A 25,773-nucleotide genomic window follows, 5' to 3' on the forward strand; every position below is an offset into this window, starting at 1 on the left:
AAGTATTAAAACAGGAGAATCTCATGTCCAACAGAGGCAATAACTCTTCACAGAGTGCAAAATATTGTTTCTCTGCCTACTCGCCCACATAATGGCAAACCACAGTCAAGTAGGCCTCCTATGCCCGGTGCTGTATGAATATCTGCAGCTCACAGCTGAGTTAGAAATGATAATCCAGATTTGACAATGAGCGGGCTTTGAATCTGTATTTGTCTGTTAGAAATCCTGGCTGTTACATAAGATGTGAAGCCGGAGACAGTGGATACGGAGAGGGCTTACAGCGAGTCTGAGAACCTGAACATGATAAAACACCTCAGTGGGTTTGAGAAATAGCCACAGGAACAAAACATTTGGTGAACAAATGCATGCTCCCAACGACTTCATATGGAGAAATAGCCTCATACAGATGGAACACTTGTGTATGCATTAAATCAATGACTCTGATAGGGACAAAAGGAGGGTGCATATTGAGAGGGATGCTTTTCTATTTTCATTCATTTGCTGTTTCATTTGTTCATTTGTGGACGGGGATTGCAGCCCCGTGCAGCGTCTGCTCTGTAAACACACACACACACACTGAATGAGATTCTGTTCAATGGGCTGGGAGCTGGCAGAATGATGATTTCCCTGGAGAGCCAGCCACCGAGAGAAAAGGCAACACTGACTGCTGCAGAACCGCAGGTAGGCCCGCGCGGCACCATTGAATTAGGACGGAACAGCTGCCCCCCCCAACCCCACCACTACTACCCCCCCCTGGGAAGTGCACTCAACCCACTGAATGCATGGCTCAGGTGTGTTAGATGCACAACAGGACCTTCAGCAGCACCCACTCCAGATCCGCTGCCTCCTGCTGCCCTACCACTTACCACTGGCCTCTCACCGGGCTGTCTGTCACTGCAGCCTCAACATCCATCAGGAGCCCTTTATGCACATGGACCGCCAAGCTCTGCTACGGAACACAGTATTATTGCCCGACGTGCAACATCTTGTGGCTGTGAATGTGCCATTGTTGTAATGTTGCAGAATCTCTTAGGGATACGCATGGGTCAGCAAACCATGTGGCCATCACGTGAGAGACCTTAGCCAATCGCCATCCCAGAATTGACAGTTTTTCAACGTTGCCTACACACAAAAATCCGAACATGAAACTCAATCACTGAAACCTCAAACTCATGTACCAACTCCCTAAACCAATTCTGCAGAACCACAAGCACAATTCCTGCTTTTCACTCGATTCTCAATAGCACACCACACATTTTTCAGATCACTACACACAATTCTCTCTAGTCTGCACAATCTTCATGGATAAACCCTCTTTGAACATGTTAAATGATAGCACGATGATATGGAAAAAATATATATAAAAGAGGGAAAGAAATACCAGGGGGAGAAAGTTCAGGGAGGGGAAAGTATACAGAATCTCAGACAGGAAAACTGCTGTCCTTGTTAATCATCAGAGAAACCATTTGAAGGTGTGAAATGAGGAGAACCTGTCTGACAGTAACAGACAGGGTCAAGCCGTCACTCACAAAGCCACTCACAAAGCCACTCACAAAGTCTAAAGTAGACTCCAGGAGTCTGGAGTCGCTGAGTGTAAAAAGATCCTGTCATTCTATGTTAAGATCTTTCATTGTTTCGTCACCATTATCCTCATTCCTCACATTTCAGCTTTGCCTTTTGGCTGAAACTGCCTTTCCCTTAGCATTAATAATGTATCTGCCTTTCAAATATGGAGACAAAAAAATAAAAAATAAAACAGTCTCCTTCCTGTTGGCGTCCCGACATCCAAAAGCAGAAACAGCAGAGGATGATGGGGAAGGAACTCATTAGTGAGAGGCATCTAAGATGCAATCCAGAAACAGGGAAATAGGGATTTAAAATATCAACACAGAATATTTGACAGATTCTAAACTGTTTGAGGAATTTATGATGCAAATCTAAAGAAAAACAGAAATATTTAAGTATTATAATGAGCATCCCATCTTCCTGTGAACAAATTGCCCTTTGCAATTGATCTAAACTGCAGCAGCCAGTGCAAGAATAAAAATAAGAATCCTTCGCCTTAGTAGACTGTGTCGGACTCAGAAAGTTAAAGCATTTACTTTTAGCCGCCGTCACTCCAGCAATATTATGTCAATAAAATCTGACGTTTTATGCTTCATCAAATCAGAATCACAGAAACAAGAAAATGGTCACTAGGCTGCTTTTAAACACATTATAAAGTATAGATTTAAATGTTTTTACAATTAGACGAGCAGTTAAACGCATTACAGCATCCCCAGGAAAACAACGAATAGTTAATTATTCTGCTGAAGTCAACCAAGTCCGAGTAACGACACGTCCACAGTATGAATGGCACCGCTTTACAGTACACATGCTGTTACAACATTCATGTTGGTACCTTGACAGGCTTCTTGCGCGATGACTCAGCCTCGTTGTTCTCGGCCTCCTCGTGCTCCTTGCTCCCCTGGGGCAGGTTGGAGTAGTTGGCCAGGCTGCTGAGGAGCGATGCCACCATGGGGCTGGTGTCCATCTCCTCCTGTAGATGCACAAGCAGACGAGCTGGCTCAGCATTTTTCTAACACCAACGTGTGTTCATTTTAAATTCATATTAGCAGAGAAGAGATGCACAATTCGTTGAATTGAACATCCTGTATCCCTTCTGCTAATCTTAACTGGAAGAATAAAAACTTCAACAACACAATATAAATACTGCTCGCTCTTTTGGATCTGGGCGTAGAGTATCGGCCACACCTCAAACAGGGCCATGTTCTTGCCGTCGTACTGCTGGGTCTTCTCTGCAGCCGCATCGCTGCTGTTGATGAAGGGGCTGCACTCCTTGGGGTTGCTGTCACCTGGAAAATACAAATAGACCTCCATTTAAAATCGCGTCGGGGGGGGGGGGGGGGGGGGGGGGGTGACCTTCTCTTGCTCATAAACAACTTTTTTTTCTACCAGCAACAACAAGACAGCGCAGGTTTTATTCATTCATCGTTTAAGCCCGGAAAGGCACAAAGATAGAAAGATCAAGGCCGAAGGTAACGAATGGAGCGGGTCACGGAAGATGCTGAAGCCTATCCCAGCTGCCCCCGGGGTGAGAGGCGGGGTCCACCCTGGACATGTAGCCAGCGCATCGCGGGACCACGCATAGACAGACAACCGATCAAGGACACATTCACACCGACGGACAATTTGGAGCGATCAATCCACCGAAGCTACATGTTTTTTGGAGGGAAGAGGAAACTTGGAGAAACTCCTCACAGATAGGACTTGAACCCAAAAACTTCTTGCTGCGAGAAAACAGTGCTACCCACTACGCCACCCTGCCACTTATCTTTGCTCTCTTTGTTTAAGCAGCATTACAGCAGCAAACGATGTAACTTTGATGCAGGACTGTGCAGCACTGCCCCTTGAGCAAACAACCCCTCATATTTGCAAAGAGTAAAAACAACAACAACAACACAGCAATGCAAACAGATGATCGGACCGGGTTGTAATGCTTTTGAATGCCGAGGTTGGAGTCATTCTGAGGTTTAATTCTTTTTTTATCCGGCCAGCGCAGCAACTGAGCGTTGTTTGCTCTACAAAACCAATGGGAATCAGAATCACGAGTTCATTTGCACCTTTCCTGTTCGGCATCTCTTGAGGGAGACAGCAGATTGCTCTCCCTCTCGGTCCCGCCTTGGACTGAGCACCATGAGGCCAGATTATTTATAGCCAGTCTGCTGGAGCCATGTGCCATGACGTCTGGGTACTGCTAGCAGCGAGCCACTGTTTTACAGATAGACCAATAGGACCACTCAGAAAAAAGGGGGCCATGCATTACAATTTAGGGCAGGAAAGGAAAAGAGAGCAAAAAGGCAGGTGAAGCGCTGATAGGAAGAGAATGAGGGTGCATCAGAGAAGATGGAAGGAGATACGAAAAGGAATAAAGGGGCAAGCCAACCAGACCTGAAATGGGAATGTTGAGAGAGAGCAATTTATAAAATATATATTATTGGGCCTATTATACAAAGCAGAGCTAAATGTCAGTTGCACAATTCACATGAAGAGACTCCATTGGGCATACAATTGATTGCCAAAAGTATTTGCTCTCTTTCCGTCGGTGAGCCATGGGGGTTTAATCTTCCAGGTCAGGCCGCCATCATCGGTGTTCAATAAGTGTTTGACATCTAACTTCACTATTTGCAATAGATAGTTACATCCTGTATATGAACAGACACCAACATTCTCTCGCACACACACAATACTTAAAGGTCAAAATGCATAAAAAAAATAAACATCCACACACAGTGCACAAACACAAAGATGAAGTTGTATAACTCTTCAAATACCACTGCGCTACCCGATATCCTGTAGATCCACATATCTCTCCACAACCCATTTCTCCTCCTCATCTAATCATTTAAACTCAACATTCAAATCAATGAGCGCTAAAAGACTTTTGCTCCGACCGCATCCCCAAGCTGCTTATCCTCCTTCAATCTGATGGGATCCATCCAACAGTGGCTTTCGTTATCAAGAACTCTCCCTATCTATGGTCAAAATCCAGAGCTTTCCTGCTCACTGAGCGAGCAATCTCCTTCCAAATCCTCCGCAAAACAAAAAAACACTGCATCCACCCTCCTCTCCCCATGCTTGCTGCGTGGGGAGACAGCAGAGCATTATATGTCACTGTTGCATAAAGGATTTTAGCACAGCAATCAGAAATGCTAACCTCGCCATTCCTCCACTGGAATTCTGACACTGAGCTGGACAGATTAATTGAGAAATTTAAATATGATTATTTGCTGATTTTTTGTTATTTGAAAATAGTAAAGGTGAACTCTGGTAGCAGTAATTTCTAATTGTTAAATGCTTGATCAATTAATCAATCAGCTGCCTTCGTCCTGCAAGTGATCGTTATTTCATGACACTTGTTTTGCCTCAACACTATAGATTAGCCAAGACTAAAACCGATTTCTGTGGGACTTGAATTTTACATCCTGTAATCTGGCGTAATCTGATATTATTCAAATGTGCTCTTTTGTTTTTACAACAATATCGCAGCATAAATTGAAAGTGTGACCTGGCTTGTTGCCTCCACACAGTCACAGGTCTCTGAACAGGTGTAGTGAGAGCTGTTCTACTTGGTGCCATTGATCTTGCAGCGGTCGGACATCTTCCTTCCTCTTTCTGTCTTCCTGCCTCATCGCACCATCTCTGCAGATCGACGTTGAAGAGGAAAAGCCATAAAAAGCATGGACACACATGTCAGTGTGTCCATTTGTGGGGTGGTAGAGAAGATTGGCTCGGACCCTACTAGCACTTTTGTGTGGCGGCTGTGGCTAATTAATCTTGGTCCGAGTGGAGAAGCATGGAATTCAGCATTTTCATGTGAAAACCGGGGCACATTAAATATGATTACTCCGATGAGGCATTTTATATGCATCCAAAATGTGTTCACAGCTACTTCAGATTAGAACACAAGTACACACGCTTGCTTGGAGAATTTTAATTTGCATCCAGAGAGAAATACTTGATTTGGTGGAAGACTGGGGAATTTCAACGGAATTAGTGGGATGGAAACAAACAATAATAATAAAGAAAAAGACAAGAGCTGGATTTTCTGGCTTTGTTCCCCACCATTGTTCATTGCTGCATCGTCAAATCCAAGCAGGTCATGCATGACTCATGAGATCGCCGGCTGATTCCCTCTGTCTCGTCGAAACGTCACCATGGTAACACATGAATTCAACCCGAGTTCTCTCTGCATGTCCATCACTCTCTCTATATATAGAGAGTGAGACTGAATACTGGGTGGAGTCAGGTGAAGGATTAAGGTCATCTTAATCTAAATCCCAGTCCAATTGGGATTGACCCAAACATGTTCATGTGTAATTCTTAAAAAAAGAGAGAAAAATATTTACCTAAAATTGACCTAAATGTAGGAGGCAGTTTAATGTTATATTATTATCATGGAGGAACACAAGAGAATGTTTGAATTTAAACAAATAAAAAACAATGAAATTAAAGTAATCTTGAAAAAATCTAAAGCAACGCTTTTCATATTATCTTGTCATATTCATTTATCATATTATATAATAAATGCAAATATGTAAAACTTGGATTATTGTATTTCTCACAGCAACGTCTCGTCACTTCATTCTGTCCTAACGTACTTTCATTGCTGTTGTTATGTTCAGTTTTTAGTGTCCTTATCAATGCATGGCTGTTTGTATCCTTGTACCAACTTTCCTTTTATGAATAATATTTATCTTACCTTACATAAAATGGTCTAAAACTTCAACTAACCATTATTTTAATCGGTGTTTTTTCACAGATTATCATATATATATTTTTTATTAGAAAGCATAATTAATCAACAAAACCTGATAATGTACGAAAATGTCATAAAATGTACTCAGTATTTCAGAATGTTGCTTGTATATTTATATTACGGTATATTCTGACCAAAACTAGTAAACTATAATAAAATAATAGAGAAAACTCTAACATTTGTATAGATTGACTCAGTGACTATGGATGCTTTTAAAATGACAAAATCATATGATGATAAATTGAGCTGATAAAGGATGATACATCATAAAATAGAATGATTGCTCAACAACAGACTGCAGCACAAAGTCTATGTGTTTAGACTCTACACGAATACAGTAATACCTTGATCATCCCACCTTGCCAGTTTTTGCTCTCATTCGATGACTATTCACGAAAAGGTACATAGGGAGGAAAGTCTAAATGGGAAAGTGTCGTTCTTTAAATACTGCAGTGCAAATGATTTACAGAAAGCACAAACATAACGCACGGAGGGGAAACATAGCAACAGCAAAGGGTTGCATGTCTACATCTGCCTCCACACACTGTCATAAATAGATACTCTCTCCCTCTCGTCCTTGCTATCATGGATTCAGCTCCACGTCAGAGGCAGCCTCGTCTCACCAGAGCTCTTGCTCGCTTTTCTCCCACTCTCCTCTGCGAGTCTCTTTATTCTTCTGCACTGCTGCTATTTTAAATAAGGAGATGCTTCTATCATTATATGTATGTAAGGTCTGCTTAGTGTGGATGCCTATGTAGGGATGCACATTTTTCCAGAGCAAGTGCTGCAGGATGGGATCTGATCAGTATTCAGGCCGGCGCTTCAGCAGTGTATGAATTTTAATACAGCCTTGTCTCGCAGGGTACGACTTTGACACAGTCCTGTCTCTTCAGCCCTTCAAACACATCCAGCAGAGATCCTTGCTCCTGATTGGCTCCCACGACAAACGGCACCTCATTGGCTGAAAACAGAGGAAGAGGATGCCTTTGCATGGACACAAGAGTGTACTGCAGTCCTCTGCATCTTGACCAGGCCTCCGTACATGTCGCTGTCTGATGTCTGATGAGTAGGTTAGGCCTAATTTTTGCCTCGTCCTCCATCCGTGCGTGTCGGGATTCATTTTTGTTGAATGGAAGACCCCTGCGCTTGCTTCCTAGCAGCAACCTGTCTGACGTCAAGCAAAGGAAGTGACTGTATGCAGGAGCAGACTTACAGAAAAGGCAAAAACAAAACCCATTTTATTGTTTCAGATCTGTGGCTGACGAATATCTTTTCAGGGGAAAGAGGCACGAGACCTCCAGACTCAACTATGAAATGGTGCAACAAAATCACATAGAATCCTTTCTTAATAAACTCTTATCCTTCTATCTATGACATAATTCAATTGATGCCTCTTTTCAAATTATAGTACAACACGGTTAAGTGACCTCTAGCAACAATATTATTCGAGAGAAATCCTTCTATTTGACTCAAAAACAAGTTTTTTTCCATTTGGTCAGTAAAAATCTTTTTAAATAGAAACCTTGTTACGGACTGGTGCGAGAGGACCCCAAGAAACAGAGGACGGAGACAGTACAAACGTGACTATAAGCTTTACTGGAATGTTCATCAGCCGAGTCACTATCCCGGAGCTGCTGGGTTACGGGGTGGCTGGAGCCCAACGAAAATATCTTGTTAAACAAAAAGACACAGCCAAAAGAACAAACCAAATAAGCAAGCTCAAAATACAAAACTCTAACAAAGGCAGATCCCAGGGATGAGGAGCGGCAGAAAGACGCTCTGTACGCAGGGACGCGATCCATGAAAAATAGTCCGACTGGGAACAGCGGGCGGAGCAGGGCTTATGAAGGCCGGTCGTAATCAGCCTCAGGTGTGTCTGGGATGAGAGGCAGAAAACAGGTGTGAGTCGTAGGCCAATCAGCCAGTGCAGCCACATGACCCTCACAAACCTCAAGTTTTGACTTGATTGAATTCTGATATTTAACTGAATTCCATTAAATGTGTTCTTATTCATATTTTTTTAATTTAATTTAAATTGAATTTAAATCGGATGGAAAAAGAGTGTGGTGAAAGGCTATCAATGGGAAGGCAGCAACACTGGAGCCTGATGAAGTTTGGTGGGCTTATTATGAGAAGGTGCCTCGTGTCTCTGCAGGCAGCTACCGGCCTCCTGCATGCATGGAGACGTCCTGCGGAGGTAACATTAGCTCGCTGCCGACTGCCGCTGTAATTGGAAAGCGACAAAGCCTAACGGGGCTGCAGGGAAGAAGGAAAGAGATGACAGAATTGTGTGGGTGGAGGCGAGGGAGAGAAAGCAGCAGGGAGGTGAAACGACTGGGAGAGAAGAGAGGTGAGGGTGGGTTGCGTGATTCACTGGTGAGGTAATTGGATGAGGGGCAAAGGTTTCCCACACCTGCTATCTGACTTTTGTAAAGAACAGCGTAGCCAGAGGAAAATGACAGGGGCAGGTAGCCGGGTGGAGAGGAAGGTGGCAGGATGGGGAAAATGATAGCAGCTGGGAGATTGACATATTTTCATAAGGTCATGGATTAAAAATCCACACCAAGTTATCACATGCCAGGAAACCAATTTAACTCGGAATTGTTTTTTTCCCTTTCGGCGCTTGTGCAGGTCCAGAAGTCAAACTTTTATTATACATTTGGCTCTTCAAAAAAATATATATATATATTTATAAAAGGGTCTGCAATAAGAGGGCTGAGCAGTTGGTTACAGGATGAGATTAAGGTATTTTAGCTGAGTCACAACCTGAGAGACTGAGGACTAGGGAGACAGGTTGGGAATCCAATCGCCATGTGGCAGTCTTTCGGTCGCGATGGTTTGTCCCATCTCGAGGAGGTGATCCAAGTTGACAGGGCTCTCATATTGCCAGATCTGCAGCTTTCCGACTCTGATGGAATGCTGGAGGTGGATCAAGAACCAAATTAACATCTGAGCTTCGTCTCTGTTGACCAAAGCCTGGGGATAGGCTCTCTGTCCGTCCCCAGCCCGGCTCCCATGTCAGACAGAAAGCAATCCGCCGAAGCCCAGAGAACGCTCGCAGCACCTTTCCTCATTCCGTTCTCTCTCCGGTCAAGGTGTGATAACATATCCCTGTGCTCCCTTCTCTCCCACACCCATCTCCACGTTCTCTTTTCACGCTCTATTCTCTCTGCCCTTATTCTCAACCTCTCGTCTGTCCTCTTTTCCAAAAGAGTTTCTCAGGTCAACATTTCTACGTCTGCCTCTAGCGGGCCAGTGAAGCTCTTTCAAGCCCCTCCAAAGTTAAAGCACGGAGATCATGTGCCATAGCTGATCTCATGATGATAAGAGGCTTTAAATACTCTTAAGACTGACCGACAGCTCCTGGCTGAAGCTGAGGAACCCTTATGGCATATCTCTGTGATGTGCCACACAGTTCAGTGCTGCATGCCTGCCAAGCTTCACGCCATTTCTTTTGAGGAGACAAAGAGAGTCTTCTTATGTAACGCAGCCAAATATAACTTCAGTGCAAGAATATAGCATCCCCTCCAAATGTCAAGGCGAGCTACTGCGACGGGGCAAGAAGGCTGAGGGAGGTCAGTCTAGACCAATTCATAAGGATCCAAGAGTATAAATCCTACTGATTAGCAAGGAAATTAAATCTCTGAGCAAAAAAAAAGGGTCATAAAATTCTTGCAAGGAGCAAAATGCAAAAGCTGCTAAACACACCACTTTCAACTTGTAGGAGTTCAGAATATCACGTCTGTCATGGCGCTGACATGTTTTACATGGGTGGTTTATGTTTACTGAAGAGTACTTGCATTTTCATCAATATATAGTATGGAGGAAAAACAATGGCTCATAATGTTTTTCTAAATTTCTAAATTTTCTAAATTTATTTTTACATTTTAAATATTATACTGTTATATTTATATTAATACACTATGTGCATTATGTCAATTTTGTATTTCTGATTTTGTTGAGTGGAACAATGTTTCTGGTGTGTGTGTGTGTGTGTGTGTGTGTGTTCTACTGGGAGACCCACCACAAGGCCAAGGCTCATTCTGTGGAGGCGTGGATCTTAGTGAGTGTTTCTGGTCTCTGGAAGATAAATAAATAAGGCTGCAGTGGTTTGGATTTGGACTGAGATGAAAGCCTTGAGAGCGGAGCTTTTTTACAGCGTTGTCCTCAGAGAGAGACAAAGTGTCACACACAAACACACACACTCTCTCTCTTAACTGCCCCCTTAACCCATAGAAAGGCTTACCTATTTAAAGTGCACAGGCAGCACATGTTGAATCATTGGACAGTTTGATGTAAGTAGATTTTTCCCCTCCGTGGATCCTAATCATCTGTATTTTTACAAAGTTTTAAAATGGTATGAAGCCCAAACAACACATTTTAAAATTTAGATTCTTAGCCCCCCACAAAAAAAGGCTCTTTTTAGTCATGCACCAGAGGAAATGTACAGTGGAAGGCGTAGGGCAAATAAAGCCGACAGCATTAGCAACTGAGCTTATGGACATTATCTGTTCTACTGTCTCTAGTGGTAGAGAGATAATGACTTATTTAGTGGAAAGGAGATGTGACGTTGTAAAAGATGGCCTCTACTTAAATAGAAAGACTTGACCTGTGTGTGTGTGTTTAGTGACAGTGACTGATGATGCAGCATCCTTCTCCGACCCTCTTACATGCTCACAAGCATGAAGCACACTCTACCACGTAATTGCACACTATGGAAACTTGCGGTGGCAGACATCCATTGTTGTCTGCTCTAATCTCCCTCTTCTCTCATCGGCCGTCAGAAGTCGATGCTTTCTGAATCTGTGTGTGTGACGAGACGTAACGAGGCCACGTTGCTAATTAAGAGCAGGGTGTGACTGATTCTGTGTCTCTTTGTCAAAGAGTTTTGAGCGTGGTTTAAATTAGACACGTTTAAAACCTTCAAGTAAGAGTAAACCAAAGCATAATAATGAAGCAGAGCGCAGAGCGCACTTCTTGTCTGAATAATTATCAAAATGCATTTCATTTTGTAATGATATAAACCAGAGGAAAATGAGACTTCATATTTCACAAGCTTGGACAAAAAATAAAATAACAAATTCTGCCTCCAGGTACTTTAGTGAGATGACATAAGATGGGATGAGTCCAGAGGGGATATTAATATACAGACAGTTCAGTCACAGAGCACTGTAGTTAGAAATAACCTCAGTGAGCTGTCAGCCTGTTAGATGGAAATGGAGCAGCAAACGGAGCTGCTTCATAAAAACACTGTCAACCAAGACACAGCACTCCAAATTTATATATATATATATAATGGTCTTTAATTGGACCGCTTTTGTATGAAGGGATATTTCATCACACATGATCTCAACTGTTTTGACTTCTTGGAATTGTGGTTTCAAAATCACAAGTCAGCAACTGTGAGGAAACAACATTAACCTGCGTCTGATTGGGCCACTTTGGTGTCAAGAGCTCATCATTCAAAGGAATCCACTTTGGACACGATAGCAACTCAAGTCGAGAACGTTCTGACAACATGGGAAGAAATGGGCTGCTGAAATCAACCGAGGCAGCGAGAGCCTGGCGGTTGACCTCTGTCCTGGAAGGATGGCCGCTGTCATCACACACACCATTGACACTGACCACGACATGCTCTTGACAGATTGACAAATAACACAACGGCCCGATGCCACAGAGCCGTCTATTTCCCAGGAGATCGCTGCAGTATTCCACAATGAACTTTAAAAGTCTTAAAAGGCTCATGAAAAGTGATTCTGCAAAACATTGAGCAATCTTTTTATTTTTGACGCATACCCTGAGAGATTCCTTCAGCATCCCATAACCATGGAGATAAGGGTTCACCACTTGCAGAATCAAGAGTCAGTCTCATGATCTGAGGCTGGATGTTTATCGGCGGTAAATCGAGAGGTCTGCAGGGAAGCTGAAGGCCTCTGTTTTCTGGGCTGTTTGTGGACATCGTGGGAAAAGTCCAACCAATTACTGTCCCCTGGAACGCTGATTTATTGACACAGCTGCAGGGGACAACGACAAGATTTAGGATGGATCGTTATACGCCAGGACTACACTCCACACAGGGAGAGTCGCTGCCATGCAGGTACCACTTGGATTCATCCCACCTGTCCCCAGGATTTAATGAATAATGAGTCGACATTCCAATCACTGAGTTAGGGGAGAGGGTCTTAGAAACTGGCTTCAACAAACAAACAATCCATATGCTCTCTAACTTGAAAGGATCAGACATCCCGATATTCCCGAGCATCAGGTATCCTTACCGAATGGTGACACTCAGAAGTAAATCTTTTCTTGTGCTGAATGACGTCTCATAATTATCACGATTATACGGTTTTCTTCCTTCTCCGAGGACAAGCCTCCTCTGATTTTAATCCAATATCCCAGATACTTATCATTTATTTACACCTCCGAGTCTGACACGGAAGAGCAAGATGACACACAGTTGCCATTAGTCGACTTCACGGACCGGCTCCAGCCAGTGACTGTCCTGGATAAACCCGCTGAGATCTTCCAAGTTGGAGATGCTGTAACTTTATATACAGTGACCTTGTGCTGTCACAGTGTTCCCTCATCTCTATCCATCTCACATGTATCATTTACATACGTAGATGGGGCTTGGTGCAATCCAGCACTGGGCTCGGCTGGGTGTTATGAAATCTACAGTGGCTTACGCTGCAGCCGTGTGGATGCAGCACAGTCATATGTCTCACTGTCAAGATAAGAGGTCATGAATCCAGCCTGCCGTCTAACTCTGTGCCTCCCTCTTCCACAGTATCTCTGTGCAAACAGCAGGATAGCCAGGAGGTGAGACGGAGGAAGAAAAGTGGGGATAAAGATGAAAAAAAAAATAGGAATGTTGGAATAGATGTGGAAGAATAATGGCTGTAGCAGAGAGGAGATGGAGTGTCGGATATGAGCTCAGGGAGAGAGACAGAACAGCGGTAGAAATTGAGGACACCGACAAAGGGAATCCGTTCAGTTTATACTCTGACGCAGAGCTGCTATCAGGGTCCATCCATTGCAGACACAATACACCATTTTCTTCAGTTCACACCAAATGCACAAATAAAAGATATTGACGATACAGATCTGTGGAGGACAGCACTCTCGTCATCGGTCCTCATCCTCTGCTATGTAGCTTTGGACATCCTCCATATCTCTAAAAACAGTGTGTGTCACCAGTTCCTGTGGCTCAAAATTCACATTCTCATTAGGAGAATGTGAATTTCTCCCACACACACACTCATATCAAAAAATAATAATGTGGATTTATTTAAAGCATTTGCTTTAAGAGAGGTAAAATTGGTATTTTAGCTCATCTTACCATATGGCACATGAAACAAACAAACAAACAAACAAACCAATCCTAGTTTTTTTTAACCTCCGGTGTTTACAAACGCACAGACGGAAATAAATGAAGCACAAGCAGGGCCGCATATGTCGGCATCATCAGCAGTGAGGCAGACGAGATTCAGTGAACTATTGGTGAGAACTTTGCTGCACTTTCTCCACAAAAATGCAGGATGCAGGCAGAGCTGTCTTTACATTATACTTCCATTCGGTGGCTGCACAGAGAGATACAGCACACACGGAGAAACAGGCCTACAAGGAACGACTCATCCATCCAGTTTGGGTCTTTTCTCCTCAGTATTAGCCTGTTTCATGTCTCGGCCCATGATTTGCATCCCCCACCTTTCCTCCTCCTCCTATATTTCCTCCCACCAGAGTCAGATTTATTGACCAGGTGTGTGCAAAAAAAATAAAAAGGAATTGGTGTAAATGAGGATCTTTGTTTAACAAAAAAGAAAGATTTAATTCAAAAGATTATAATCGTAGGAAACGTTGGACTTCTATCTGCCTTAAATTTATTTATTTTCCCCTTCCTTTGTGTGCTAGTTTGTGATATTCTCTTGTGTCACCCAGTTTATTACCGCCGCCGAGGCGGTTATGTTTTTGTTTGAACATCCTAGCTGTCTATATGGTTTCAATACGTTCTTTACATCCGTTTTGTCAGTGAAACTCAGGTATCACAAGTTTAAACTGGTTAATGGTATTACAATGAAATACATGATCCTTGTAGTGAGTGTGCCTCGGTCCTGGTTGGTCAGTGGAGGAGAGGTACCCTCCACACCAGATCACACAAGCTGTCAATGAAGCTGGCTAGGAAGTAATCTGTGTCTAAATTAGGAATAAACTGGTTGATGTGTGTATTTCTAGTTTCCTCTTAGTTGGCTTCTCGGTGGAAACGTGAACGTGAGGGAATAATTTGGGTTGGGGGAATGTGGACTGAGCCTAAGATGTGGTCTATGGTTTGTCAGATGTGATAAACATTTCACTGCAACCTGCCATTTGCTTCTTTTAAACCAGCTGCTGTGTGAGTGAACAAGGCTCGGTAAAAAAGTTTAAACATGTCAGTTCTACCCTGGAAGCTCAACCTTTATGGACATCACCTCTTAAACGTCTTTGAGCCTCAGCCTGACCTAATCCATTTCTTTACTCCTCTTGTTGCCTGTACCTTTTGTCTCGACTCCGGGTTTATGTTCCTGTTCTGTTTTTTCTCTCCACTCTCGTCATTCAGAAGCAGCTGGCGGCCTGCTTTTACTGCCTCCGTCAGTGGATTCCCACTGAGGAGACCCTGCCTCTTCCCAGACAGATGCGCTGTTAGCGTTAAGTACGTTCCTCTTAAGTACATTTCAGTTTCAAAGTACATGTCTGACAGAAGCTTTAAGAATCCAGGTTGACCACCGGACAACCAATGAGCAGCATGGAATGGCTGCAGCTTCAGGAGCTGATGGGAGATAGACCTGGATATTCTGTATATTTATCTTAAATGGGACACAAGCGGATCACTGCGTTCACCAAGAGAGGCTCAGTAGTCCCTAAAAACACAAGTAAATTAATATATTTAATACAATAATGTGATAATGAACTGGCAGTATGTCAGCAGTGGATTGAAATTAACTTGGTGGTGCTTTTATGGCTGGAGTGAAGCATTCACTTGATGAAACCGCAGCAATGATGTTTGTTGTAATCAGGTAACATGTGGCTAATTAGACAAGCGTGTCTCATTTATTCATTTCAATTCGAACAAAAGCAAAATTAATACGATGTATACAAGAGCCCCAAATGCTCTTTATAAAGGACGTTTGACCTCCCACATTTTTATATGATAATCCAAATAGACTACTTGATTAATTACATGATTATTACTCATCTGGGCATACACTATTACTATCCGGAATGTATCTTGTCCTCGGTAAGCGCCTTGAATGCCCCGAGCACTCGGACCATTAAATGCAGCAGCTTTCTAAAGTGGACATTAGACCTCTCAGCGGAAGGACAGGGTCCCTTTTGATACGGACGTGTGTGTGTGTGTGCGTGCGCGCGAGGCTCCTTGCTTTACCAGCTGCCTTTGAAGATGGATGCCGGTGAAATGCTAATTAGGCTGGACGTGTCCACAGTTCAAAGGCTGGGGCGAGTGCAGCCGAACCTCAAAGCGCTGGACTGAATCTGTTCCGCTCTGAGGCTCTTCAGCGACCAAAGGCAGATGCCTGAGCAGAGACGCCCATTCTACCCCTATTACCACATGCGCAGCACAGACACAACACACATGCGTGCATGTGCCTTTGTGAGCACAGTAAAATGAAAGGCTCCTGTCCTCAGTGGTCTTATATTCGAGACACGCAAGCCTCCGCGGTCGATTTGAAAGGCACACTCTCCTTCCACGTCTCTTTAAAAAGCAGCCCCTCGTCCAATATTTCATAGCTGACATTTCCTGCTGGATTGTCGCCTTCTCTCCGAGGTAACACATTTTGTATTTGGCACCTCATCAGCTACTTCCAATCTTATCTCATCCGAGGCGCAATGTCGGACGGCGAGCGCACGAGGATACTATAGCCACAGCTGCACTGCACTGCAGTAGCTGCATGTGTTGGTGGCGGTAACAGTGTATGACAGGTAAATAGAGGTCACTTCTGGGAGGATAACAGAGGAGGACACACACACACACACACACACAACAACCCTGCTGCCTCTTGTGATTGATGAAACGTGTCGGCTTAGCAAGTGTTTGCATTTGAGGGAGGATTTTGATGTATCACCCGTGAATGCACAGTTCCAACAAGTTACTGCTGGGTGCATTTTCAGTGCTCTTGCGTAAGCCTGTGTGTGTGTGTGTGTGCTGATAGCCTGGCCATAAGGGCGTGTAGTACAGGGGACTTCCAACATCAGATGGAGCTGGCTGCGTCATCAATCAGAGGTGGAGAATAATTGCACCGGTTGGCTTCGACCGTCGGAACGTTTAGGAAAGTCACGGTGCTGGAGGATGATGTGAGCACACGGAAGCACGGCAACTGTGGCATCGACTTGAGTGTGTGTGTGAAAAAGTGTGTGTATATATATACACACAAGTAATAATGCATAGATTTTTATATAGCGCTTTACATTGTGCGTTATTCATTCACTCCATACTTGGTCGTGGTGAAGCTACTATTGTAGCCACAGCTGCCGCTGGGGCAGACTGACCGCCGCCGACATTCACTCGCTCACTGCATTCACACAGGCAATATGGGTGAAGTCTCTTGCCCAACGACACAACGACAGTGTACACATGTGCTGGAGCCGGGAATAGAACCACCAACCACTCGATCATAGAAAGACCCTCTTAACCACCTGCGACACCGTCGCCCCGACAAATGTAAGTAAAAGCTTTGAGTGTGATGAACAGAACTGACAGAGCTATCTTTGGCTCTTTCTCGTCTTTGGTTGGTGACTGAAGCAGAACGAGATGCTGGGATGATAAGACATCATTTCTAGTTGCATTTCCTTCCATCCAGCAGAGACGGTTTGCATTTTTTAGATACCTGTGTCAGCAATCACTCGTTCATTAAAAAGGAATGCATTAATGTGTCATCACTCGTCACATTTCTAAACGGGAGAGGTTCACCGTGACATTAAAAGTTTCCAGCTGTCAGACATGAACGAGCAACTCTAAGTAATGCGTTTGTTGTCACGCTGTTCCGCACATCTGACTCTGTGATCCCCTTCAGAGTCTGCTGCCTCTGACGAGGACGAGACCAGACAGTTCAAGATGAGCAAATTACTCTTGACTGTCCTTCAGAAACATTTGGACCAGAAGATGTCCACAAAAAAAAAAAAACCCTCAATGGCACGAAACCATTTCCAAATGAATACGATGTGCATGAGAACATGTGGGGATCTAAACAAGCCGACATGCATGTTCATCAGCATCTTCCTTTGCATCACTGACTGAACCGTTGGGATGCCACCATCTTCCTGTTGCTCACGTGGTAAAGGTAGACACTCATAGTCACTTCAGAAAGTGGGAAGACTTCATCCAAAGTGAGTATTTTTGAAAATGCCGTTTATGTGTGGACATCAGTAACCGAGGCTTTTTAGGTTTCAAAATGACGCTACCTGCGACCTAAACCGCTCTGACATCACATGTGCGACCTGCATTTACATTCAGAAACGACATGGATACCTTAAAAACTTTGTTGGCGTAAATAGCTGTCCAGGCGCGTTTTGCTTATTTGTTGACTTTATATTCCAAAACTACGTTTAGGAGCAATTCTTCCTCCTTGTCGGTCCACATGAACGAGCCTGGCACCATGTTTCATGCTTTGCGGGAGTGACGACGAGAGACGGAGCGTTCTGATTGGATCGGATTTGGGTAACTACTGCAGCCGAATGGTTTGGCATACTTATGAATGTGTTTAAAAACGCACTTATGCGGGTAAGATGTGGATGGAGTTTTTTTTTTTTAAACGAGGTCGTGTGAATTCAATTTTTTTTCTTTTTTTTTCTAAGCGGAGGGGGAAGGATACATTTGTTCCTATGTGGCCTAAAAAAATGACTCCACTGGATCCTGGATTATTTTGACTGTCAGTTTTGGGATTATGCACTCAAAGAGATGCTTGTTAAAATGAAACAATGTTATGAGTTACCATGCTAACATCTCTGGGTTTGAGTCTCCTTGCTGGTTTTCTACGCCTTCTGAAGGACATGCTTTGTGCCGCACAGAAAACAGATTTAAATGACAAGCCCTTTATGAGGTAAAAGAGTTTAAATTTCTTTCTGTCAGATGTGTGCAAAGGTTATGATGACACATTACCGACTTATTCTGTGTGAATGTTAAGTCCTTGGCCTGTGTTACAGACTGAGTGCGCATGATGATAGATTGCCTTTGATACCATTTGAGATGTCACACGAAGTCTAATCCTTGTCCCCTCAATATCCTCATTTATCTTATTTTAATGAAAAACAAAATAAACCAAAGGAGGCAGAAGAAAACGGTGAGCTCTTGGCTGCAGGCCCCGATGCACAATTGCACAAGAATGAAGCTCTATTAATGCAAATAACACACGTAATTCGGCAAACACACAAAAAAAAAAATTGAATATCCTCACTTGATTCGCAAGATTAAACCCTGCCTTTAGTTATTAGTGCCGAACTTAATTAGCAAAGTCTTGATGTGCCTCTTCTCATTCCATGGCTCAACACGCAAGACGCATTCTGTAAGAGTGCACGTTGGCGAGCGAGTAAAAGCTGAATGCAACAGAGCAGCAACCGCAAAGTCTTTTCAGGTGAGATCACCACTCTGCACCACATATGTATCCGTCAATGCAGAGTGGGTAAAGATGCGTTATGGTCTTTCCATCCTTGTCCACAAACTCTTAGTCCTTGTACTCGTTCAACATTCTTTGGCGCTGCAATCATGAATCACTGCTTTTTTTCTGAAAACCCACATTATTTGTTTGGTGATTCCTCTGCTTCATTTCCAGGGAGCTGCCATCCTTCCATCGCCCTCTCTCTCTCTCTCTCTCTGCTTTTCTTTGCTCACCTCATCACTACATCTTCTACTGCAACATTCTACCTTCAAACCTCCTCTGTTTGGCCTTCCTCTCCGTCTCGTGTATATATCCATCTATGTCTCATCACCTCCTTCTCTAGCTGGGGAGTCAGAATGGCTGCAATGTGACCTACTTAGTGCCATTTGATTTTGTATATTTTATTTGGGGGGGGGGGGGATATTTAGAATATTTATTTCGATATTTTAGAATTTAACCATGTCTGTTTGGTTTTTTGTTGCTTCATGAATGAAGAAAACAACACAGCAACACAAAGAGCTCATGTAGACATCTTTGATTTTAGCCCAAAATAGATGAGATTAAATTTATCTCAGTGAAGAAAGTTTGGAAAAATCAGGGTCACCAGAGCTTTCAGAAACTCTTACAGTGTGATTTTACAGTGAAATCCTTCAAACTATTTAGAGAACTAGACCAGGACAGTTCAGTTCAGTATTATTAAGACAAACTGTCAAACTACTTTGTAGCTTTCCGTGTTTAGTCTTCTAACGTCTTATTCTGCCTCATTTTGAAAAAAAACCCAGCTGTTGCATAACAGCCGGGTTTGAATTGATCACAATAATTGTGCATTAGTGTATCCACTCTACAGTGTGCATTAGATAACAGATAGCACTTGCATGATTGGAGGAGTAGTACACGCACAGAGGGGGATGGAGCTGACTGCACTTCATTTCCTAAATGTCCACTTTGTTTCTGAGCTGATCTATAGGACAAATAGTAGAATCTAATTGAGGAATTGAGAACTGACACATAAATCACTGAGGGTACGCTACTGTGAGTCCCTTTGAATGTAAATGAGTCATAGCTTTCAGATATTTACATGAACAGCTGCTATCGCTACAGCAGAAATGCATGTTTACGTGAGAATCACGTTGTCATGCTTAGGTGCCCCCAGCTCAGGCTCGACTCCCTGTGCATGCCTGGTGTCCTCACGCAGGTCTGACTGTCACTATCTATCTATATACCCATTATGTAGGACCTCACACACAGTGCGCTACAATTCACTGGCCTGATTCAAACAGGAGGATTAGCACCATTTCAAAAATAAAGCTCATACATGCACCTAGTTCAAGGGCATTTATGTAACATGGAAGCATCAAAACCTCTAGCTATGCAATGTTCATGTTCTTCATCCATCTCCAGGACCCCGATGAAGGTCTGGTTATGTTCTGTCATTTTCAAAAATGGGTTGAAAACTTGGAGGCATTCCAGAGACGCCTGTCTCCCGATGACTCGTTAGCCAGGGGCATGGCAGGGACCGCTGTCAGTGGTGATTCCTGTAAGCAGCAATCCTCTCCAACGGTGCAGGTGAGTCGCCAACAACGGCGTGACATTTTGGGACAAAGACTGAGAATTGATCAAAAACAGCAGGTGAGAAGGAATGCAAAGTAAAGTTGCTATAGCAACGAGTCATGCAGCAGGGGATAAAGGCTGGAGTCGCCTTATTCTCCCCCTCTCTCTCTCTTTTGTTCCATATATACAAGCAAAGCCTTTCTGACCATCTGAGCAGCGTCCTTATGCTCTTGGTGAAAAGCTAACACGTCACGTCCACCGTCCATCTGAGTGTGTCGCTTCACATTTACTCAAAGAGGAGTTGGAGGGAGCGACCTGATCCCACTGCGAAAGAACGCCGATCGCAATTCAAACCAGAATGGATCACATGCCCGCTTTTGTGTTTGTTTGCGTGAGACAATGTTGATGCTGTGTGTATCATTTCTAGAGGTGTTGTTGGATAGCAGAGACAGAAAGACGTGAGCTTGGATAAATATTTCCACTGCAGCAATGATTCAACCTGTTGGTTGAATCATCTGAATATTAACACCGACACGACAATCGAGAGGCATAACTAATAACGGCATAATGAAAGAATGAGACTAATTTCTTGTGTGGACAAAACAAACTTGGATTCATGTGGTTTTGTCAAGTAAGCAAGTCCTGAGTGATTTTGAGGCCAACCAGAAGTCAAACATTTAGATTTAGCAACCCCAGAGGCTGCCGAGACGATTGTGTAACCTTTTGTTTGATGCCATCTGTGTCCATATTTGCAAGTTAAAAGAGGAGCAACTACATAAGCTGGGAGGCAGCAGCAATGACCAAGGCTGTGGGCTTCTTACGGAACAGTATATGTTCGCAGACTCAACACGCGCTATCGCTGACCATCGGCACAGACCGAAGGTGTTAACCTCTCGCATCCTGCACTGCAATCCCAAATATGCATGGGATGGCCTCATTAAGTCAGAGATGGTTTGGCCATCCATGTGCCATTGAGCCTGTCAGGCCTTCAGGGCCCAAAACATACAAAGTACAGATGTTTTTTCCCCTACTGCTTCCTCGGAGGAGGAGGATGGCAACTGCCACAGAGGCAAAACATAAATAAATAAATAAAAAGGCCACAAGGCTCACTTTTTTTTTTATCTGCCTGTAATGAAATCAGGGGTTAGTCATTATTTAACTGGTCCATCAGAACAGATATTTTAATTTTGTCCCTTCTTATAGTGTGATCACTGCTTTTTCAAGTTACTGCTCAAACAGTCGTAATGATAAATTCATGAATATAACACTAGAAAAAAAGCTGATTTCATAAAATTATGAATTTTCTATTTGGTTTAGCTACTGCAGAATTATGTTCATTTTACCGAGGCTGGTGGGTGTCTGACCGCTTTTTGTAAGCTTTCAGCTTTCTTAGGGTGTCCATTTCCACAATGGAACATATACAGTACATTATGTATTTAAGTAATTTATTGATCTCTCAAATGGTCAAATAATGATTGCATGTGTAATTGTAAAATATAAAAACAAATAAAAGCCACATCTGGGACTGGGAAAAAAGTGGGAAAACGAGGGAAGGTGATCAGTGTTTGGATGACCAGAGTGTTATGAAAAATTATCATCAACTCAAAAGGTCCCAGTACAATTACTCTTTGGTGGCTGGGCAGCAGTGAGGGTTTGAGGCCAGGCTCAGCTGTGACTAAAAGCTGCTCAGCCGAGGTTCTAAGCTTAAAAAGTAGTGGTCTGATGACCAATCTGCCCGGCCAGCTGTGGAGTAGGAGGATGAGGGGATTAAGATGTATTGAGTTTAGTAATCCAGACATGCTGAATAAAGATGACAGGACCTGTGTGAAAAGAAGACGATTGATGGCAAATGCTGTAGGATGAGCAGTGTGTGAGTAGATGTCCGTGGATTACTGGATGGAGGTCATGGGCAGCTCTCGCTCACACAGATGGGAGCATGTATGCAAAAAAAACCCTCTCTCTCAGAGAAGGAAATTTAGCAAGCAGCAAACGGACTGAGACGTGAGGATGAAGACTTGGCAGGTCTTTAAAAATGAAATATAAAACCATTCAAATTATGGATCATACATTAATGTATAAGACAAAAAAGAGAGGATAAGGGCTTCTATTTAAAGATGTGCTTTGATGTCTAGAAATTGTCACAGCTTGTGGCCTGTGTTTTTCCACACACTTATCCTGTCTTCCAGATCCTTCCCCTGCAATCAGCTCATTCCTGTCACCTGTGTTTCTGCAATCACCTGCAACTCATCCTTCATCAGTCCTGACACTACTCAAGCTAAGCGTAAGCTAATGCTAACTTATGTTAAGTTACTTACCTGGAACAAAGTGCTCACTGATCCAGCGGTCCCTCTTGATGGCAGCGATCCATCTCTCTCGAGGTTCAGTATTTTTGGGGACATTATAAAAGGTTAATCCTGTTTTTTCAGACTTAGCGTATTCGCATCCCAAGGCACAGCCAATGGACGGCGTCTTGCAACTCGGTCCTCAAGATGGCGCTGCAAACACTGTGTGACGTCACATGAAATCTAAGAATAGGCTCATGGCCGAACTGCCTTGGAAGCTCCCCACTATTCTTGGCATTATTAGCCTTGGACTGAAACATTCATTATGCATTCACCCACAATACCCTCCGAAACCCTGTCAAACCATTTTCACTAAAGTACCTTAATATCCTCTAATGATGCTCTTAATAGCCATGAATTAGAAATCCAGAAAGACAGAAAGTGCTAAAACTTTGCCACCAGTTTCATCATTAAAGACAGAATTACAGTTTGACCACTGGGCTTTAATGTGGTCAGTCAGGCAAAAAGGGAGATGTATAATATGTGTTGGCCTTTACAGGGCGGTGGCAGCTGCAGACATAAATGAGAGGCACACCTGGTGTAACAAATCAGTATTCATTCGTGGAATTATTCCTAACAATAAATACGGATTACTGTGGTTGACACAGGCAGTAAAATACTGTAGAATCAAAATCAGTTTATTGCCTTTGTCAATGAGGGTTCACAGACTAGGATTTTTTTTCGGTGCAATCGTGCAACATACTATTATAAACATATTATTTGCTCTAATATATGTTTGAGTTCAACTTAATCTGTGCATTGAAAATTTTATGCAAAAGCATGATCTTGGTGTTGTGACCATCTGCCTCATTAGCACTTCCAGTCCATCGCAAACATTATGCCCCCAGACGGTGTGTGCGCGTGTTTTTCTGTTTTTCAGAAGATGCTAGGCTGCGTTTCTTGGTTAGAAACCTCCACCGCTGACCTCACAGCTCCATCGCAGTCCCTCTGTCCACGCAAACGCTTCAATTGGGCTGCTTTTTAGCAAAAAGATTCAGCAATCCCGTAATGCCATGTTGTACAACGGTGGAACCTCCCACGCACGCACACACGCACACATACACAGACACTGGGATATCCACAGTTGAGGGCACCCATATAATCAACCCTCATTCCTTCTCAGAGCACAAACACATGATAATGAGACTCCACTCTGCTGCAGGATGGCTGCAACAGCAGACGTTCTCTTCCAGTTCAGCCAATCAAAGCCGATTTCACGTGTTTTTCCAATATTAAAATGCACACACACATGCACACACTGAAGGAGAACACAGATGTATGTTTGAAAGTCAAGGTTGTAAACTGCATATTTTGCAAGAACGCAAACATTCCACGGCACAGATGTCCAAGCAGAAACCCAATGAATGTTACCTGAACCAAGGGTTTAGCAAATACATACATTTCCAGTAGTAGGAAAGTTGGTGATTGTTCTCTGCAGAGCCAAATAAACACAGCTTGACAAAAGAAAACAGAGCAAAGCAAGTCTGAACATGGAAATAGAGACAACAGGGATTCATTTTCTTCTCTACACAAAATAAAATCATTTTATTCTAAGGTGATGCAACGACTGATTCCTTTGCTGTCGAGCTGAGTGGGCATCATGGTTCTGAAGCTACACGCCAGCTAAATCACCTCGTGCCAGTATATGAGTCAGAACAAATCAATACATGGCTTTTCATTATGGTTCCATCTCCTAGCGCAGGTCGGCTCATTCTCGCGCTGGACAGGCTGGAAATTGAGAGACTCATGAAGGACTTAAACCTCTTCAATAATGAGCCGGAGGAAGGCGAGGAGGTGTCACTCCTCCACCTGTGTGTGTGTGTGTGTCAGCTGTCCTTTAGGTTTACTTTATCAGTTTCACACACCATGGTGCAACTGAACCAAATGCATTTTCTTGGCTGAAACCAACAACACAAATGCATTCAGAGGTCGCATCAGTCGGACCATCAAGAGAAGGCACATATCTAATGCATTTTAAGGGGTTGCACTATGAAGTCATATTATAGATTAATTTCCTCTGCTCATTAAGATGTTCCTGTTTCCCATCATGCCTTTCAACAATCTCACCAAAGCACAGCTGAACATATTACTTTCATAAAGTTTAGCGGAATAAAGCAATAGTGATGATGTCCAATAAAAAAAACATTTTAGATTTTTTAACTGCAACTGTACAAAATTCTAATCAATGACCTTGAAACAAATGAGTAATGTTGAACAGTTAGTACGAACAATTTTGCTCACAGCAAAGTGACAACAATAAAATAGTCCTCTTCAAATCTTAATATCCACGCTTGCATTATTTCTTCTACTGTGCAGGCACCTTTGCTGCTATCACACGTAAATCCTTCAAAGTTCTGCAGGTCAAATATTCAAACAGTGTCATAAAAGATGAAAGTGTCACTTTTATCTTTGATTCCAACCAAATGGATCATCATATTTCCAGACAAGGTGGATCCATGTATGACCACCGTTCTCTTCATCGTGTTTCTATGTCTGCATGCAGGAGCGCCCAGCTTCGTGCAAGCTTTTTATTCACTGCCGTATGACTCAACAGAAAGCTTTGGGAAAGCTTCACCGATGATTATACGCTATAATTAATTGACAAGCCGATGGATGAATACCCATCCATTATATGTGGACACCCACTACTAATGGTAGCCATAGTCTAATTAGCAGGGAAAGCAATTCATCTGGCCCCATTGTTATCAAAGCCACTATATCCATAACTACCTTTATTAAATTCAATCATGCAATATATCGTTACAATTTATATTGAGTACATTTGTACAAAGTTAAATAGAAAACTGAAATCAGAATCACACACTGGTGAACTTGAGCAGTCTTGTATAGAGTGAGACATGAAGGAAAAGAACTGAGAGGGAATGGACCGGCAAAACTAACTTTCTGCATTGGTAAA

The 25,773-nt window shown here is 43.1% G+C and overlaps 1 protein-coding gene across 1 annotated transcript in view; it reads right to left on the minus strand.

The window, feature by feature from the left end:
- The window catches only part of LOC137898042 (solute carrier family 12 member 5-like), an 80,786-nt gene that overhangs the window by 15,565 nt on the left and 39,448 nt on the right, over positions 1-25,773 (minus strand). The window contains exons 2-3 of the mRNA XM_068742037.1: positions 2,755-2,855; positions 2,402-2,539 (exon numbers count right to left, since the gene is read on the minus strand). Of these exons, the coding sequence (XP_068598138.1) occupies positions 2,402-2,539; positions 2,755-2,855 (239 nt within the window). The remainder of the gene's footprint in view (positions 1-2,401; positions 2,540-2,754; positions 2,856-25,773) is intronic.

The sequence above is a fragment of the Brachionichthys hirsutus genome, chromosome 8 (genome assembly GCF_040956055.1).
Source record: "Brachionichthys hirsutus isolate HB-005 chromosome 8, CSIRO-AGI_Bhir_v1, whole genome shotgun sequence".
Classification (NCBI taxonomy): Eukaryota; Metazoa; Chordata; class Actinopteri; order Lophiiformes; family Brachionichthyidae; genus Brachionichthys; species Brachionichthys hirsutus.